The sequence below is a fragment of the Bidens hawaiensis genome, unplaced genomic scaffold (assembly GCF_021521415.1).
Source record: "Bidens hawaiensis isolate Kalapana, Puna unplaced genomic scaffold, B.hawaiensis_p1.1 tig00008064_1, whole genome shotgun sequence".
NCBI classification, from domain to species: domain Eukaryota; kingdom Viridiplantae; phylum Streptophyta; class Magnoliopsida; order Asterales; family Asteraceae; genus Bidens; species Bidens hawaiensis.
Window position 1 is genome coordinate 135,662 of NW_027491569.1, and position 16,667 is coordinate 152,328.

The 16,667-nt window shown below is 36.6% G+C and overlaps 1 protein-coding gene and 1 pseudogene across 2 annotated transcripts; one reads left to right on the plus strand and one right to left on the minus strand.

Moving 5' to 3' along the window:
- Nucleotides 1–404: 404 nt before the first annotated feature.
- Nucleotides 405–11,085, plus strand: LOC143636844 (uncharacterized; annotated as a pseudogene). Its single transcript, XR_013154321.1, has 6 exons — nucleotides 405–986; nucleotides 2,465–2,604; nucleotides 2,817–3,459; nucleotides 9,202–9,602; nucleotides 9,727–9,858; nucleotides 10,866–11,085. The product of XR_013154321.1 is annotated as an uncharacterized LOC143636844 (transcript).
- Nucleotides 11,086–12,048: 963 nt separating this feature from the next.
- On the minus strand, nucleotides 12,049–14,131 carry LOC143636824 (tetraspanin-6-like). The gene is made up of 3 exons (XM_077104315.1): nucleotides 13,540–14,131; nucleotides 12,485–12,798; nucleotides 12,049–12,297 (listed from the first exon to the last, which is right to left on the minus strand). Exons 1-3 carry the CDS (start codon nucleotides 14,029–14,031, stop codon nucleotides 12,258–12,260), a joined length of 846 nt encoding a protein of 281 aa, XP_076960430.1. The 5' UTR covers nucleotides 14,032–14,131; the 3' UTR covers nucleotides 12,049–12,257.
- Between the last annotated feature and the right edge of the window lie 2,536 nt (nucleotides 14,132–16,667).

Consider the following 16,667-nt stretch of genomic DNA (forward strand, 5'->3'; position numbering starts at 1 on the left):
TAGAAGTCACCTTTGATTTGATGTTATTGAAGAACATAATCAGCAATAGGATGCAAAAAATTGTTTTTTACTCTCTTCAAAGGTTGTACGGGTGAGTTGGCAAGGCGGGGCTTTGCTCAGATAATCATAAAATGATTAAAATATGAATAAGTGGAACGCCATTTCTGTGTTATTGGTAGCTTTGCTGTTGAGGGTTTACTTGCGAGTTTGCAGAAGGTTTTGCACGATCACATTCAATTCTAGAAGTTGTAACCATAGTGAGTAATGCAATTATAGTTTTCCTATATACGCTAGTGACAGTTTCATGTAGCAAAGAAGAGCACTTAGTTGTAGTTTCAAATTTTCGTATGTGTGACTGACTGTTATTTTGGATCCTAATTTGTCTGTAGCATATGATGTGCTTTGGCCTGTGAGGAAAATTGTATCGTGCAACTTTTTGGGTTATGAAGGCAATTTATATTGAATATCAACCTGCAACATGCGTTGGTAGATCTCTTAATATGTCTATAACTTATTCAGCCTTTTTTTTCTACTTATTTTTATTACTAAAATTGGTTAATGTATGGATTTATAGCTGTACATGGTATAAAATTTGCCTTCCTAAAACACTAGGCGTACTAGCTGGAAGGATGCCTATAAGTTATTACTGTTGGAAGATGAATATGTTCAATTTTGTAGCCCCCCACGGAATAAAGTGGTCAAGAATCAGGACTCCCATCCATCTATCCTTCACATGTGTCTGTATAAATATGTGTGTGTGTGTGTGTGTGTCTATGTATGTGTATGTATTGTCATGGTTATCAGTGACGAGTAACATTTGTAGTCTAGTTGTTTCAGAGACAATGAATATCTCTTTTCTTATATTTTAACATACAACCAGTTGTTTCTACAAAAGCTACCATCTATATTGTGACAATTCATCTTGTTCTAGTCCTTGAGAGTGCTGGATTTGCAGTGTTTGTAGATATGGATCGGCATTTCTTCTGGTATGCTATATATTGATGCTTTCATTTGAGTTTGCATTCATTATAGTTACTCCTTGCATATAATTTCTCATATTTGATAAATTTATCTTGAAACAACATTTTTTACTCGAATAATGTTTGACTTATACTAGTTTGATGCAAGTGTTTCAACAATTAGTTAAATATTCTTAAGGACTCATTAATGATTACATAGTTATTTGACTGAAACTAAAGCACTTCTATCAAACTACTGTCAAGTCAAGCATTGTAGTTATTGTGGGAACTTTAAAATTAGTGCTTTTAGACTCCGGAAGCAACTAATAATAAAACACTTCAAGTAAAATACTTGCTCTTTCAAAATCTTTGCATACTTCGTTCTCATAGTTTTAGTATCTTGAATGTTGTTTTCTGTTCTTTTTTTTTTCCTTCTCAATACAGTGACCGGCTTCTTTACTGTTGTTAGATATTAGTTTTGTGATTTTTCCTAAGAAACTTCATATTATGTTCATACAGCTACTTTTACGAATGCTATCATGACACGGTTGGTTGTGAAATGGTAAGCAACATAAACAAGAGCACATGTTGGGGTCCAGTGCCACCGTTGGACGATTGGTGATTATGTCACCTTGTTGCAGTGCATAAAGGGCACAGGTTCTATTTAAGTTCCAACTTGTCAAATGCAACTAAGCATTTCGGTAGAAACTAATTTATCTTCATGTTCTATGTTATCTATTAGGATCCATGCATATGGTGGATTTCAAACACATGATCTTTGCTTTCATATCATACTAGAGTTGGTGAAAAATATTACTGTGAAGTTGCTAGAAATGATCTTTAGATGTTTGATTAGCTATTTGATTTCTTCGGCCCCGTTTGTTTTTTTTTAGAGATTTAAGTTTGAATCTGAATACCACATCTGAATGTTAAGAGGTGGTTCAAATGTCTGAAATCTGAATCATTAAGAGGTGGAGGCTAGAGACAAACCTCTAGTCGTCGGAGATGGAGCCTAGTCTCCGGGTTAGAAGTTAATGGAGGCCGGAGACAAACGTGTGTTTTTTTTTGGGTTAATTTTCAGACCCACTAAAAGCTCTTACTGGTTCAGATGCTATTAAGACGCTGAACCTCTTAATGCAAGAAAAAAAACAAACAGCCCCACGTCTGATTACGTCTGACCGAATCAGACGTTTTCCTCTATTCAGAGAAAAGAGGCAAAAACAAACAGGGCCTTCAAATAACTTGAATGAAATTTGTAGAGTAGTCACGTGTGTATTGATACACAAACCAAAAAGGGTCGATTTTTATGAACTATTCATCTGGTAATTAACTGATACAGATTTTATTCATTTTTAGACACCTTACAGTGATCGGTAGTTTTTACAGTTACCGTGAGGTTCTTTCTTCTATGCAAATGTTGCCTACTGTGTTGGAAATGCCCTCTAAGGTGAATGTTTGCCGCCATCTTTCTTAGTTTTTGAGATACTTTTTTCTTTTTTGTGCAGAATAATTTCAAAAACAGAGTGAGATCAAGTTCTTTCAAATAGGATGGAGCATAGACACATGTCTAATCAACTCATGATACCAGGGCATTACCAGCATGGAAAAATTCATCCTCCTGTTGAACAGCCTTACATCCCTATGGGTAACTTGTTCTTGTTCATAAAAAATTTGTATATTCATTAGAGTAACTTCCAATGTTTATTTGGTAAATATAAGCATTTCTGAGCCTCACTAGTAGAGTGGTAGCTTGTAGAGGTGGCATTTTGTTGAGGGTGGTGGGGTCAGTCAACGGGCCAATTGGATTAATCTATTTTATTTAATATCTTCAATAAATTAACCATGGATCTTTTGCAGGGGGTGCTGGCATGGAGAATGGTCACTTTGTCACTCCAATGGATCATCAGATAAGAGGTGGACACCATTCAAATTCTCATTGGGGAATACGTGACAGATCAAACGAGTATCATTCATCGAACATTAATAATGAAATACACCGCTTCCCTCCAACTTTCTCAAGGCCCTCCTTTTGATCCCTATACACACGCATCAACCAGTGGAAACACATCTTTCCCGCCAGTTGTTCCCGTTGGCCATATTCATTCTGAATCTAGAGGGCCGCTTAAAAGGAAGACCTATGATGCATATGAAGGTAGCTCGAGCAGCGTTTATGATGCAGGGAGTTCATCTAGTTCTCATGTGCCAATTCAAGAACCTGTTGCGGATGGTCTTAGTTGGCCTCCATATAGGGGATCTAATCTCTCGATCAATGGTCAGGATTCGATGAGGAATGTTAGAAGAAGATATGGACCTGAGTTGGAACCTTGTGTGACCAGAGCTCATGTGCCCAGCTATGGTTCCTGGGATTACCAACCGACAACACACTCTGCAAACTACTCTGTCCCTGTCCACCCTGCCAATCTAAGTGCTGATTTTACGGGTCGAGAGTGGAATACTGTTCCTTATGCTGCTTCATATCACCAAAGGACCTCACATGCAGGTAAATAATATTTATTTTTTTTTTAATTTATAAAGAATTTTTGTACTTTTGGTTCCATGAATAAAAGATGATGAGTAGGCTAGAAGTCACAGTATTAGCAGAGTATAGGTCAAAAGTCAAAACGGGTCGGGTTGTGTTGACCCACCCACTTTTTTGTCATTTCTTACACTTATAAATGATTTAACTTGTTGGCAATAAAAATTACGGGTGTAAACGAGTCGAGCTCAACTAGGCTCGAGCCAGGCCTGCTTGTTACCCAATAATTATCTTTATATATAGTTCAATTATAATTTTTAACATAATATGTATATAGGTGTATATATAATTAAAAAATAATTATATAAATATACATTTAATATATTAAATAGAAGTTATATAAATTATTGGCTCGTTTAGGCCCGTGAGGCGACTTGCGCTTGACTCGAGCATTTAACAAGCCGATCTTCAGTAGCACGAGTGGCTTGGCTCGTTTACAACCGTAATAAAAATGATTTAGAAGGTTACATGTGTTACAAATAGACTTTGAGCCACTTTCAATCCGATTGGCCCGTAACTTTTGGACATAAATTCACCCAAATTGACCTCTCCATAACGGGTCAAAATTGCCACCTTCAGCTTGAACTTTTCTCATGCTAAGTGTTTGTTAACAAATTGTTCATTGTGTTAGGTTCGGAGTCACACACAAACACGAATACAATAGTAAAACCGAAAGAATAAACGAAAGAGACACAAGGATTTAAGTGGTTCGGTCACGGTGTATGACCTACGTCCACTGTCGATAACTAGGGTTTTCTTATTATTGAGTGATACCAACTTACAAGTACAGGAGAGAATATATAGACTAGACAATTAGGGTTTAAACCCTTTAACTAAACTGGGCCTGATTAAAGCTTTTGGGCTTGGCCAAAACTCAAACAGCTTAATCTCCTAATTCTGTCTATTCGTCTAAACCGGACCCGACCCATGATGGATCGGAGACCACAACATAACAATCTCCCACTTGGGCTTCGAGACATCTTCTCTAAACCACCACTTGGATGCGTCAAACATTTCAACCTGCTCCCATTTGGAGACGTAAAATGTCTTCACCTGCATTGCCTTGTACATGTAAAATAAAACACATCTGGTTTTGCACCTCCTAGTTACCCTTCGCCTTCTCAACATTATTCCTGAAGGCCTGCTGAAGCTCTGCACAGCTTCAGCTTATCCAGCATCACCGGCTTGGTGACATATCTGCTGGATTCTTAGCACCTGAGATATTTTTCAAACTGAAAACACCATCACTGATCAAATCTCTGACAAAGTGATATCTCCTCCCGATGTGCTTAGTCTTCGAATGATAGACTGGATTCTTCGCAAGTTTCACTGCACTCTCATTGTCACAATATAAGAAGAACTCTGCCTGTTTCTTTCCCAACTCTTCAAGAAAAGTTCTCAACCATACTAATTCTTTACTTGCTTCGGCTGCTGCCATATATTCTGCCTCAGTGGTTGATAAAGCAACACTTTTCTGAAGTCTGGACATCCAACATACTGCTGTTCCCCCAACTGTGAAAACATAACCAGTAGTGCTTTTAAACGTCTTCTTACATCCACCCAGATCAGCATCTGAATAACCCCTGAGAATTGTATCCTTCCCCTTAAAACATAACCCCAAACTGGAAGTACCCTTTAAGTATCTGAGTAACCATTTCACCGCTTCCCAATGTTCCTTTCCCGGATCCGACATAAAACGACTAACTACCCCGACAGCATGAGCAATGTCTGGCCGTGTACAAACCATGGCGTACATGAGATTGCCAACAGCAGATGCATACGGAACTTTAGCCATCTCTGTTCTTTCTTCCTCTGTTCTGGGAGACTGGTCTTTGGTAAGTTTGAAATGACTTCCCAGAGGTGTGTTTCTCGGTTTTGTCTTCTCATCATTCATCCTGAATCTTTCTAACACTTTCCCTATGTATTTCTCTTGGGATAGTGTTATGGAGCCATCTTTCTTTCTGGATATACTCATCCCCAAAAATCTGTTTGGCTGGACCAAGATCTTTCATCTCAAATTCATCAGACAACTGTTTCTTCAACTTGCGAATCTCCTTCATATCAGATCCTGCAATTAACATATCATCTACATAAAGAAGTAGAATGATATATGAGCCTTTAAACTTCTTTAAGTAGCAGCAATGGTCGGCCTCGCATTTCTTGTACCCAGTTCTCACCATAAAATCATCAAACTTTAGGTACCATTGCCTAGGTGCCTACTTCAGACCATACAAGCTTTTCTTCAATTTGCAGACCCATTTTTCTTTCCCGGCAACCTGAAATCCCTCAGGTTGTGCCATATAGATCTCCTCGTCAAGATCACCATGTAAAAATGCTGTCTTAACATCTAATTGCTTTAGATGTAAATTTTCTGCAGCAACAATACTTAAGATCAATCTGATGGTGGTCATCTTCACAACTGGAGAGAATATTTCATTATAATCAATTTCCTTCTTTTGCTGGAAACCCTTGACCACTAAACGAGCTTTGTATCGTTTAGACCCATCATGTTCTTCCTTGACTCTATAGACCCATTTATTCTGTAGAACTCTTTTATCTGGTGGAAACTTGGTTAAAACCCATGTCTGGTTTTTACTCAAAGAGTTCATCTCCTCCTTCATAGCATGCTCCCACTGGAGCGAATCTTTCAACTTAAGTGCTTCATAATAACTCTCTCGCTCACCATTTTCAGTTAAATAGGAGATAATTAACTGAAGGTTTGTAACGTACCGGCTGTTTAGAAACTCTGGTGGACCTCCTAACCCAGTGCTGAGGCGGGTCAGATTCTTGTGGAGACTGTTCATCCTCGGACTCTGAACTCCCACTATCAGAGACTTCCCTCTGACTCTTCATTTCCACCAATATCATCTTCAAATTCAGGAACTGTGGTTTCTTCAGTTTCTGTCTCGGGTTCGGTAGCTGACTCAACTGTCTTTTTCTGAGCATCAATTTCATATTCAACCTGCTCTTTCTGAACCCTTGATTTTGAAGTGTTTCTATCTTTGTGTAACTCAGCCTCATTAAAAGTTGCATGCTTGCTTCTGACTACTTTTCTGCTTTCTAAATCCCAAAGCCTGTAGCCCATTTCGTTTAACCCATATCCAATGAAAACATATTTTTTAGCTTTAGCATCAAGCTTGTCATTTTTCACTAGATCATAAGCGCTACACCCAAAGACTTTCAAATGCTTATAATCTGCAGCTTTACCTTTCCACTCTTCTTCTGGTGTCTTGAAACCCAACGGTACTGACAATCCCCGGTTAATTAAATAAGCTGCAGTGTTAACTGCATCTGCCCAGAACGTCTTTGGAAGCCCGGCATTAAGTCTCATACTTCTTGCCCTTTCATTTAACGTCCTGTTCATTCGTTCTGCCACTCCATTTTGTTGAGGAGTGCCAGGGACTGTAAAGATCATCCGAATACCGTACTCTTCACAATAATCACGGAATTCTTTGCTAACGTATTCACCACCTTTATCCGACTTCAAGCATTTCACCTTCAAATCAGTTTCCAATTCAACAGCAGTTTTCCATTTCTTAAAAGTATCAAAAACATCAGATTTATTTTTAAGAAAGTAAACCCATACCTTGCGTGTCGAATCATCAATGAAGGTGACATAATAGTGCGATCCTCCCAAAGAAGAGACTGAAGTTGGTCCATAGACATCAGAGTGAATAAGCTCCAATTTCTGAGCTTTCGGTTGTTTTCCGGTCTTCACAAAAGATACTTTCTTCTTTTTTACCGAAAACACATGGTTCACAAAATTCAGATTCAACCTTCTTCAGTTCTGGAATTTTTCCTTTAGCAACGAGCATTTTCATCCCTTTTTCACTCATGTGGCCGAGTCGTTGGTGCCACAAACTAGACTGACTCGGTCCACTGGTCACTGCATTTACCCCATCAGCTGGAATTTCAACCATGTATAAAGTGCCTTCTTTTTACCTCTGGCGATCACAAGATTCCCTTTCACAACTTTCCATTTACCCCCACCAAACATAACATCATATCCTTGGTCATCTAACTGCCCAACAGAAATTAGCTTTCTTCTAAGGCTAGGAACGACCCGAACATCCTTTAGAGTCCATGAGGTGCCCAATGAAGTTTTTAGTTCAATATCCCCCATCCCCGTGATATCAACAGCATGATTATTAGCCAAACGAACTTTACCAAAATTACCTGTTCGGAGATTCTTCATCTTCTTCGTGCTATAACTGGCATGAAAAGATGCACCAGAATCCATAATCCATGAATCTGTTGATTCTTCAACACAGCAGATAAGAGTCTCTTCTGAACCTTCTGAATCATCTGAACCGGTTGCCAGATTAACTTCCTTCTTAGATTCTTTCTTTTCTTTTGAAATTGAGGGGTTAGGGCATTGGTTTCTGAAATGCCCCATTTCTTTGTAATTCCAACACTCAATGTCTTTTCTGGGCTTTGACTGACTTCTTCTTCTAGACTTTGACCTACCCCTGCCATTACCTTTCTCTCTTCTCCTACCTCTCCCTTCGGTGCTCAATATAGAATTAGATGTCTCACCAGAATTCCTTCTTCTTATGTCTTCCCCTAAAATCAAATCCCGGACTCCTTCAAAAGTAAGCTTAGTATTCCCAGAAGAACTACTAACTGCAGTAACAGTCCGTGACCAACTTTCGGGTAACGAGGATAACAAGAGTAACGCTTGAACTTCATCATCAAACTTGATATCAACAGAAGACAAACGAGAAATAATAGTGTTGAAGTCATTAACATGAGAGGTAACAGATGCCCCTTCCTTCATTCTGGTGTTAACTAGCTGTCTAATCAGAAATACCTTGTTTGATGCAGAAGGCTTTTCATACATATTTGACAAGGCTTTCATAAGACCATACGTGGTAGTTTCATTTACAATATTGAATGCCACATTCTTAGCTAGTGAGAGTCTAATAACAGCTATGGCTTTTCTGTCAAGTACCTTCCACTCATCATCTTTCATACTTTCCGGTTTCCTCTCTTCTAGTGCTTCCATTAAGTCTTTCTGACATAGCAAATCCTCAATTTGCATTTTCCACCATCCAAAATCCTGACCATCAAACTTCTCAATCTTGATCTTTCCGTCTTCAGCCATTATCCAAACTGAGTTTTGATTACAGCAAACAACCAAACTACCCAAGGAATAAAAGGACTAGAAACTGATCAGAAAAAAACGAACCAGCAGCTGCGGAACCCTAATCAGCGGCGGCGGAACTGTAGCAGCGGCGGCGTACTGTAGCGGCGGCGGTACTGTAGCAGCGGCAGCGGTACTGTAGCAGCGGCGGTGGAACTGTAGCAGCGGAGCAGCGGCGGCGGAACTGTGTGTATAATCGAGAACCAGGCTCTGATGCCAATTTTTAGGTTCGGAGTCACACACAAACACGAATACAATAGTAAAACCGAAAGAATAAACGAAAGAGACACAAGGATTTAAGTGGTTCGGTCACGGTGTATGACCTACGTCCACTGTCGATAACTAGGGTTTTCTTATTATTGAGTGATACCAACTTACAAGTACAGGAGAGAATATATAGACTAGACAATTAGGGTTTAACCCTTTAACTAAACTGGGCCTGATTAGAGCTTTTGGGCTTGGCCAAAACTCAAACAGCTTAATCTCCTAATTCTGTCTATTCGTCTAAACCGGACCCGACCCATGATGGATCGGAGACCACAACATAACACATTGGTATACAGATATTTGTGACCCGAGACGTGAAACAAGTCAGTTCTATGCTGGAGGAAGTTCTTCCTCACAGAATCCTCACATTTCCCATTTTCAGCCCACCAATGATGGACACAATTATCATCATCAAAGACCAACACCTTTTTACAGAAACAGTCCTAATTATTACTGTAATTACAACAATGGCGGTCGTTCTTCAACAAATGAGCTTCAGTTTCCTTCAGAAAACATATCTTCCAGATATCCAACATATTCTGCTGTAGGAGGATGGGGCGGTGGTGGTGGTGTTTACAGGAGCGGTAGGTCGCGGTTAGCTGTTGATTTGATTGATCCCTGTGATGAATTTGAACCCATAAACTTTCCAGATGAGTATGAAGATATGAGACTAGACATTGACAACATGAGCTATGAGGTTTAATTACTACTTATTTACTTTCATAATCTAATTTTGATGTCTGCGTGACTATGTCGAATATGCCACCTCATCGTTCCCATGCTGGCATTCTTAAGTTAAATTTTGTGATGATTTACTACAGGAATTGCTTGCTCTTGAAGAAAGTATGGGGCATGTGAACAGTGGCTTATCTGAGGATGGGATGGCTAAATGCTTAAGGGAAAAAGTATATTATTCTATGGATCAAAGTCATGATACTTGTCCTATATGCCTTGTAAGTTAGGCTGAGGGGTGTGGGGCGCTAACCGGGGCGCTAGAGCCCCTCCGCTCGCGCCCCGGGGCGCTAACCCCACACCACCGGGGCGCGAGCAGGGGCGCGAGCGCGGAAATCCAGGCAGGCGTGAGGCTGGTCGCGGGAGAAGAGAGATAAAAGGTGTCTTGGAGTTCGAAAAAGAGCCGTTGAGGGGTGTGGAATTAATTAAAAAATATATATTAGCTGGAGCCCCTCCACACCAGGGCCAGGGGCTCCAACGGGGGCTCCAACACCCCCCTTATCCAGTTTCTCTCTCTGCCACACGTCATAATATTATTGGCTGGAGCCCCCACTAGAGCCCCCATTAGAGCCCCCCACACCCCTTAGCCTTATAAACTTATTGTTATTGTTTATTTGTTATTATTATTAGGCAAATGGAAATAAATAATCTCACATTTTGTGTATTTGCCGATAATAATCCCACCTTTAAAAATAACTGTCAACGGTTCAACCATTCAACAATTTTTGTCTCAATGGGCCTCCGTTAAAAAATACTTAATGCCGTTAATTTTAATTTTTTTTTGAGTTTCAAACCGGTGTTTTAGAGCTTTTGATCGGAAGAAAGATATGAGTCGACTTATGTAAAACTTATCTCGAAACTGTGATCCAAACGGCGAAACAGTGTTTTAATTCGGGTGTTTGAATGTCCAATTAACAAAAATTAAGCTATATGAATCACCGTTTTGAGATAAGCTTTACATACGCTGAGTCCTATCATTCTTCCGATCAAAAGCCCTAAAACATTAGTTTGAGACTCGGAAAAAATCTGAGGACGTTAAGTATTTTTTAACGGATGTCCATTGAGACAAAAATAGCTTAAAGGTTGGACCGTTGATAGTGATTTTTAAAGGTGAGATTATTATTGGCCAATACACAAAATGTGGGATAATTTATTTTCAAATTGCCTTATTATTATTATTATTATATTTTATTGTTCTAGTAATAATTGTTATTGTAATGATAAACAGGAAGAGTACAAGAATGGTGAAAAGATTGGAAAAATGTGGGCATGAGTATCATGTGGATTGTATTAAGAAATGGGTGGTGATGAAGAAAGTTTGCCCTGTCTGCAAATCTGAATGCTAAAACACTGAATAAGTAATTATTATTATTATTCCTTTCTTTGGATTTCTTGTAGATATGAAGTATATAATTCTTGTGAACCATTTCTCACCTCTAAAGCTGTTTCACACAAGCTTTTGGTGATACTTGAATATATTGTTGGTTGGTTGATATGATCTTAAGAAAAAAAAACCTGAATGAAAGTTATGACTAAAGGAAAAAATAAAAATTGGTTGATTTGAATTCAATGATGTGGAATTTATATATGCTCATTAGAATCCAATCTATTGAATTTATTACAATTTATTGAAATTCTCACTTGGGAATTAGGATGGACGGTTTGGTAAATTGTATTTTCTTGCATAGTATATTTTCCTGGATATGATTTTGATGTGTTCAAAGAAAACTTGATATTTCGTGGTGCGGTTATTAAGAAGATCTTGACTGTGATGATGAATTGCAAACGAAGAACGTTTGAAAATTATGGATTAATTCAAGAAATAATTACTTGTCTCGACTATGAATCTATGACAACGATACAAAATAAATGAATCTACACATGAATTAAATATCTATATGTGGTTTGTGCACCACGGGCACTTGAACGATTATAGTACATAGATGATTGCTAATGTTTCCGAAGTAATGTGTTAGTTAAACATTAAAAAGAGGTAATCACTTTAACCCTACCTGATGTTACATATGAACGATAAGTTCTAAAAAAGTGTGCCTAAGGAACATGGAAAAACAACGAACATGTGGAGGTTGCATTCAATGAGGAGTGCGCCTAAGGAGCGAGTAAAAACAAGGAGACGTGGAGGTCACATTTGGTGAGGGCAAACGCAAGCTACTATGATTTCAACTGGTTTTATGCATCGTATGTTTTCTTTCGTTTTGGTTATTTGTTATTCTTTTTCATCTTTGGTGTTTTGGTCAATGAAGGTTTGAGCAAGTAAAGTGAGAAAGTTCATTGTTGTTGCATTTTAATACAAACCAACTTATAAGTTACTGCTATACCGACAAACACATGAAATGAAAATAATCTCAAAACACAATAGAAGAAACATAACAAAGATGTTAATCATTCACAATCATCATTTTACTTGCCTTTCTTACAAAAGCAACAACATAAGAGTATTCATTCCACAAATTTCAAGACTTCCTTTACATTTCCTAGTTACTTCGTTTCAAATTCGTGACGTGTGTTGCTGCCTAATTATTATAACAGATCGGTAAACAGACCATGTTATACTGATAACAAAGCATTTTCTAATATATCTTAAACATAAATTTACTTTTCAATAAAGCTGGCGTCTTCTCTCATGCCACCATCTCCACCTGCAAAGAGTTAAAAGGTACAAAAATAAAGTCATTTCTTTGCAGTGAAAATTTTAAAACTTTTTTGTTGAAAAAGTCATATGTACCATAATATATTTTCAAAAAAGATAAAATATACCCTTTTTGTAGAATCAATTTCTATGTTTTTTTAATGTAAACATTGATTTTGTAATGAAGGAATGCATACCAAAAGAAATCCCATCTTGGTCCAACTTTGGACATTCGGTTTTCGCCATACGGGTAGTCGGTCTCGGCCCTCCTCGTGTTCCGAAAGGCACAACATCCGATGCAATATATGCCGATTAGAAGAAGTATCATGATAACATTGAGAATCGAGAGCTTTCGCCAGTCCCTTCTTATGTCCTCCATCACTCCAGCTTTGCATGAGTCACACTCGTAGCATAATGTGCTCGGATCGTTGCTCCATTTGTAGCAATCTATGTCTTGAGCCATCATCGACATCTCGTAGTTGCATTCACTAGGCGGTTTGCAACATCCTGACTGAAAAAAAGAGTATCAAGTACCAACACTTTATGAGTTAAATATAGCTAACCTATATCACTATTCACTACTATAAAATTGACCTTTAGTGACGGTCATAACCGCTGTAAATCCGTGCCAAAAGCTTTTTGGGACTGATATATAATGTCATACTAGTAATATTTAGTAACGAAGTTTGTGATGATTTTTTTGTATTTCTCATAACAAAAATTTTGAATCACAAATACTAGGCTAAAACTCACTAAGAATTTAACAAATATATTTATGTTTTATTCTTTATAAACATATCTAAAATCATATAAATATAAACAAGAACAATTCAAAACATTTTTTTAACGTTTTTCCCCGGTACTTTCTTTTGTATAGTATTACGTACTCTCGTAAACAAACTTTACATGTAATACATATAATAAACGTTATATTTTTTTTTAAGTTATATAATAAAGGTTACATAATACGTAATGTTATGTGTTAATATGTTTCTGATGCTTGAGTAATTATAATTCAACAAAAAATAATAATAGTTATAACTTTAGGTGAAAAAAAAGAGGAAATTCCCACATGATACATGATACACACTTTTGTGAAATATAATATATGATAAAACATTTATTATATCTTATCTATATTTATCTATCAATCATAAAACATTTTTAAATAATCACTTTAGTAAAAAATAAAATAAAATAAAATCCAAGATTATATCACTCTTTGTAAGTTGTATAACTAATAATATTTTACCTGAATTGGAGACATGTCTTTGGTCAAATAGTCAACAGGAGACCACATAACAATATTCCTACAAGTCTTTGACCCCAAAATACAACTCCTAACAGTCATCCAATACTTTGGATCTTCAACTCTTTTCCTTAGCCAAGGTGAATAATCCTCCACCCTATACTCGTTGTACAACCTCCCCGAAACCGCCGTTCCACCGCCCGCTCCCGTCACAACGAACCCGAAAATAGTGACAACCATCAAGGCCGCAATCAACAACAACATGACCACCAAGTACAACCACAAGGCCCATGCCAAGTGGAAGCATGCGCCGATGAACCCGACCAAGGACACGATTAATATTATGAACCCGATGACTAGAAGCGGTGTTTGGAGGAAGTTTTCGCAGGTGGCGCTGCTTCGTGCCATCCATAAGGCACCACCTATTATTGGTATGGAGGCTAATAAGGTGAAGAGGTTTAGTAAACCTATGACAGTGTTACTAAATCTTGACATGTTTGGTTTCCTTAATATGTTTCTCTAAAGTGTGGGATGATAATAAGTGTTGTGTTTTGGTTTTAAAAAGATATATATGTGAACTCTTGGTATATTATGCAAATGTTTGGTTTCATATTTGCTTTTTCATGCAATTTGGTAGAAGGAATTTTATGAAAATATAGGTTGAAGTGACGTGGCATGTTTGTGTTTTAATTTTGTATAGAGTAGTTAATTGCCTAATTGGCACCTTGATAATATGGTTGTCAAGATTACTAGGTGATAGAATAAACAATTGTTAAAAGGTTCATTTTAAACTTTTAAGTGTTGGATGAGTAGTGATTTTTTGAAATACCAAACTTACGGGGTGTTTGGGATTCCTTATTTCCATCAACTTATAACTTATAAATTTTTTGAAAAGTTAATAATGTGTAAAAGGTGTTTGGCAAATCATAAGGACTTACGGTTTTTTAACTTATGACCAAGGTAATATAAGAGGGTTTTGAAAAGTTATGATTCTCTAACTTATTAACTTAAAAGGTATAATACTCCCAAACACTTCTTTATAAAACAACTTATTAACATAAGTTAATCCAAACACTTTTATAAAAACTTCTTTTCAAAAAGTCATAAGTTTATAATTCATTTTCACATAAAGTCCTTTTGAACTTAAATAAGGAATCCCAAACACACCCTTATTGTCTTAAATGGGTTATTTTGTTTATTTGAATAAACCGCTTTTTTGTTTAAAAAAAAACTAATCCGATCTCTTAATTATTTTTATAATTACACTGAAGTGCATATTTTATTAAGGATACAAAATTAAAATGACTTGTTTTGGTGAGTAATAAAATAGAAAATGAATAACAAAATAAAATGTGAAAACCATAAATAGAACCTTAATTACTCAGTAAACAACTTATTTCGTTTAAATAATTTGAATACTAAAGGTTGACAATGACCGTAACATTTTTTATCGATCAAAACTTAATAGAACCTTAATTATTGAGTTCGTCATAAGTTCTTGTTATCGATCAAAACTTAATAGAACCGTAATTATCAAGGCCGTCATAAGTTTTTTTTACCGATCAAAACTTAATAGACAGACTAATATTTCTCTTTAAAAAGCTCTTAGAGTTAGTAAAAGAAAAAATCTGATGAACTCAGATGACAAAAAATATTAGAAATATTATGTTTAATCAAACGTGAGGGGATGAAAATAGTAAGAATATATACTCTAAATTAATGGTTTTGGAGAGAGACGGGAAATGGCACACAAAAACACCATATAGTTTAGTGTGGCCAGAAATTTGATATTCCATGTTATCCTCTACACATATTAAGGGAAATGCTTTTATTCCTCATGCCAAATCTTCAGGTTTCACATCATGTTGAAATTAGAATATAGCATAAGAATAAAAATTATGTTCATCGAATTAAACTAGTTAACGATGTTTTTATTTTAGTTTAAAACTGGTTCGGTTTTAAACTAGACTACGAATAGAGCATGTATAAACCTACAAATAACACTAACGAAATTTAAAAGTCGAACTATGTTAGTCGGTTTTTAAATCAGAAATGATTGAACAACTTATTCTTGAAATATTTATGTACTAACAAATCAATCAAAATAAGGTTAAAAGATGGTGTTTTATAATTTATGTATAGTGTTAGCTTTGTCTAAAAAAAACAAATAAAACAAAGAGAACAATAAACCCGAAGAGTATAAGTTCTAAGTCCAGTACCTTAAGGAAGGAATATATTGGGGGCAACTTGGTGAAGCTATTAAATAATTTGTCTTTTATCCATAGGACCTAGTTTGCTTCTTTAGTAAGTTTATATTTTTTTAATGGCAATTAGGAAGTGTTTCACACATGATATTTTATCAAGTTCTGCGTAATCCGCTCATTACAAAGAATTTATCACCAGGAAGTCTTTACCGTGACAATAAAAAACAAATCCATGAGTTTATTGTAAGCAAAGCAAACGATCTCAATGGGGACGATGAGTCCCAATAGGGATGTTAGTAACACCATAAACAAATCTCACATCGTTCACTTCTGTCTACTAGAGATCATAAGGAATTCTCTGCCTCAAATATCACCATAGACAAATCTCCTAAAGGCTTAGCTTTACCGGTTTTTGGTGGCATATGCATGTTACGTTTACCTTGTTTGCATGTTACTATGATGTTTTATGTGTACTATCATACTTTCATGATTTTTGGAGTTTGTAATTACTAGTACCGTGTATAACGTGTTTTTAAGTTTCTTTTTATTTGTTGTTGTTTAGATTTTTAATGTGGAGTTTTGGAGCTAAGGGTTTTTCTGGAAGCAGCATATATGTCAAAGATAGATAGATGTATGGTTAATTTGTTTACATTACACATTCACATTCACATTCAGACCTTACCAACAGCTCGGCTACTCATGATATTTTACTTGTAGTTGTAGCATGTTCTAGTGTGTATGAGAAATTTAGTGTAATTGGATCAAACTAGAATTTGTTGATATTTAATGGATCGTGTAGTCTGCATACTATGGGCATACATACATACATACATACATCAAGGAATATATAAATGTCTATGCGTGTCCTCTTATCTTGTTCAATATGCTTGCCTTTCATGATGCTCTTTGGCTCCACTAATTTTGCTT

Excerpts from the sequence above, each read along its gene's own strand:
- LOC143636824 (XM_077104315.1), bottom strand. The coding sequence starts at position 14,031 with ATGTCAAGATTTAGTAACACTGTCATAGGTTTACTAAACCTCTTCACC. Across the intron at positions 12,799-13,539 it reads AAGACATGTCTCCAATTCAG|TCAGGATGTTGCAAACCGCC; the intron begins GTAAAATATTAT and ends TCTTTTTTTCAG. Across the intron at positions 12,298-12,484 it reads CCAAGATGGGATTTCTTTTG|GTGGAGATGGTGGCATGAGA; the intron begins GTATGCATTCCT and ends AACTCTTTGCAG.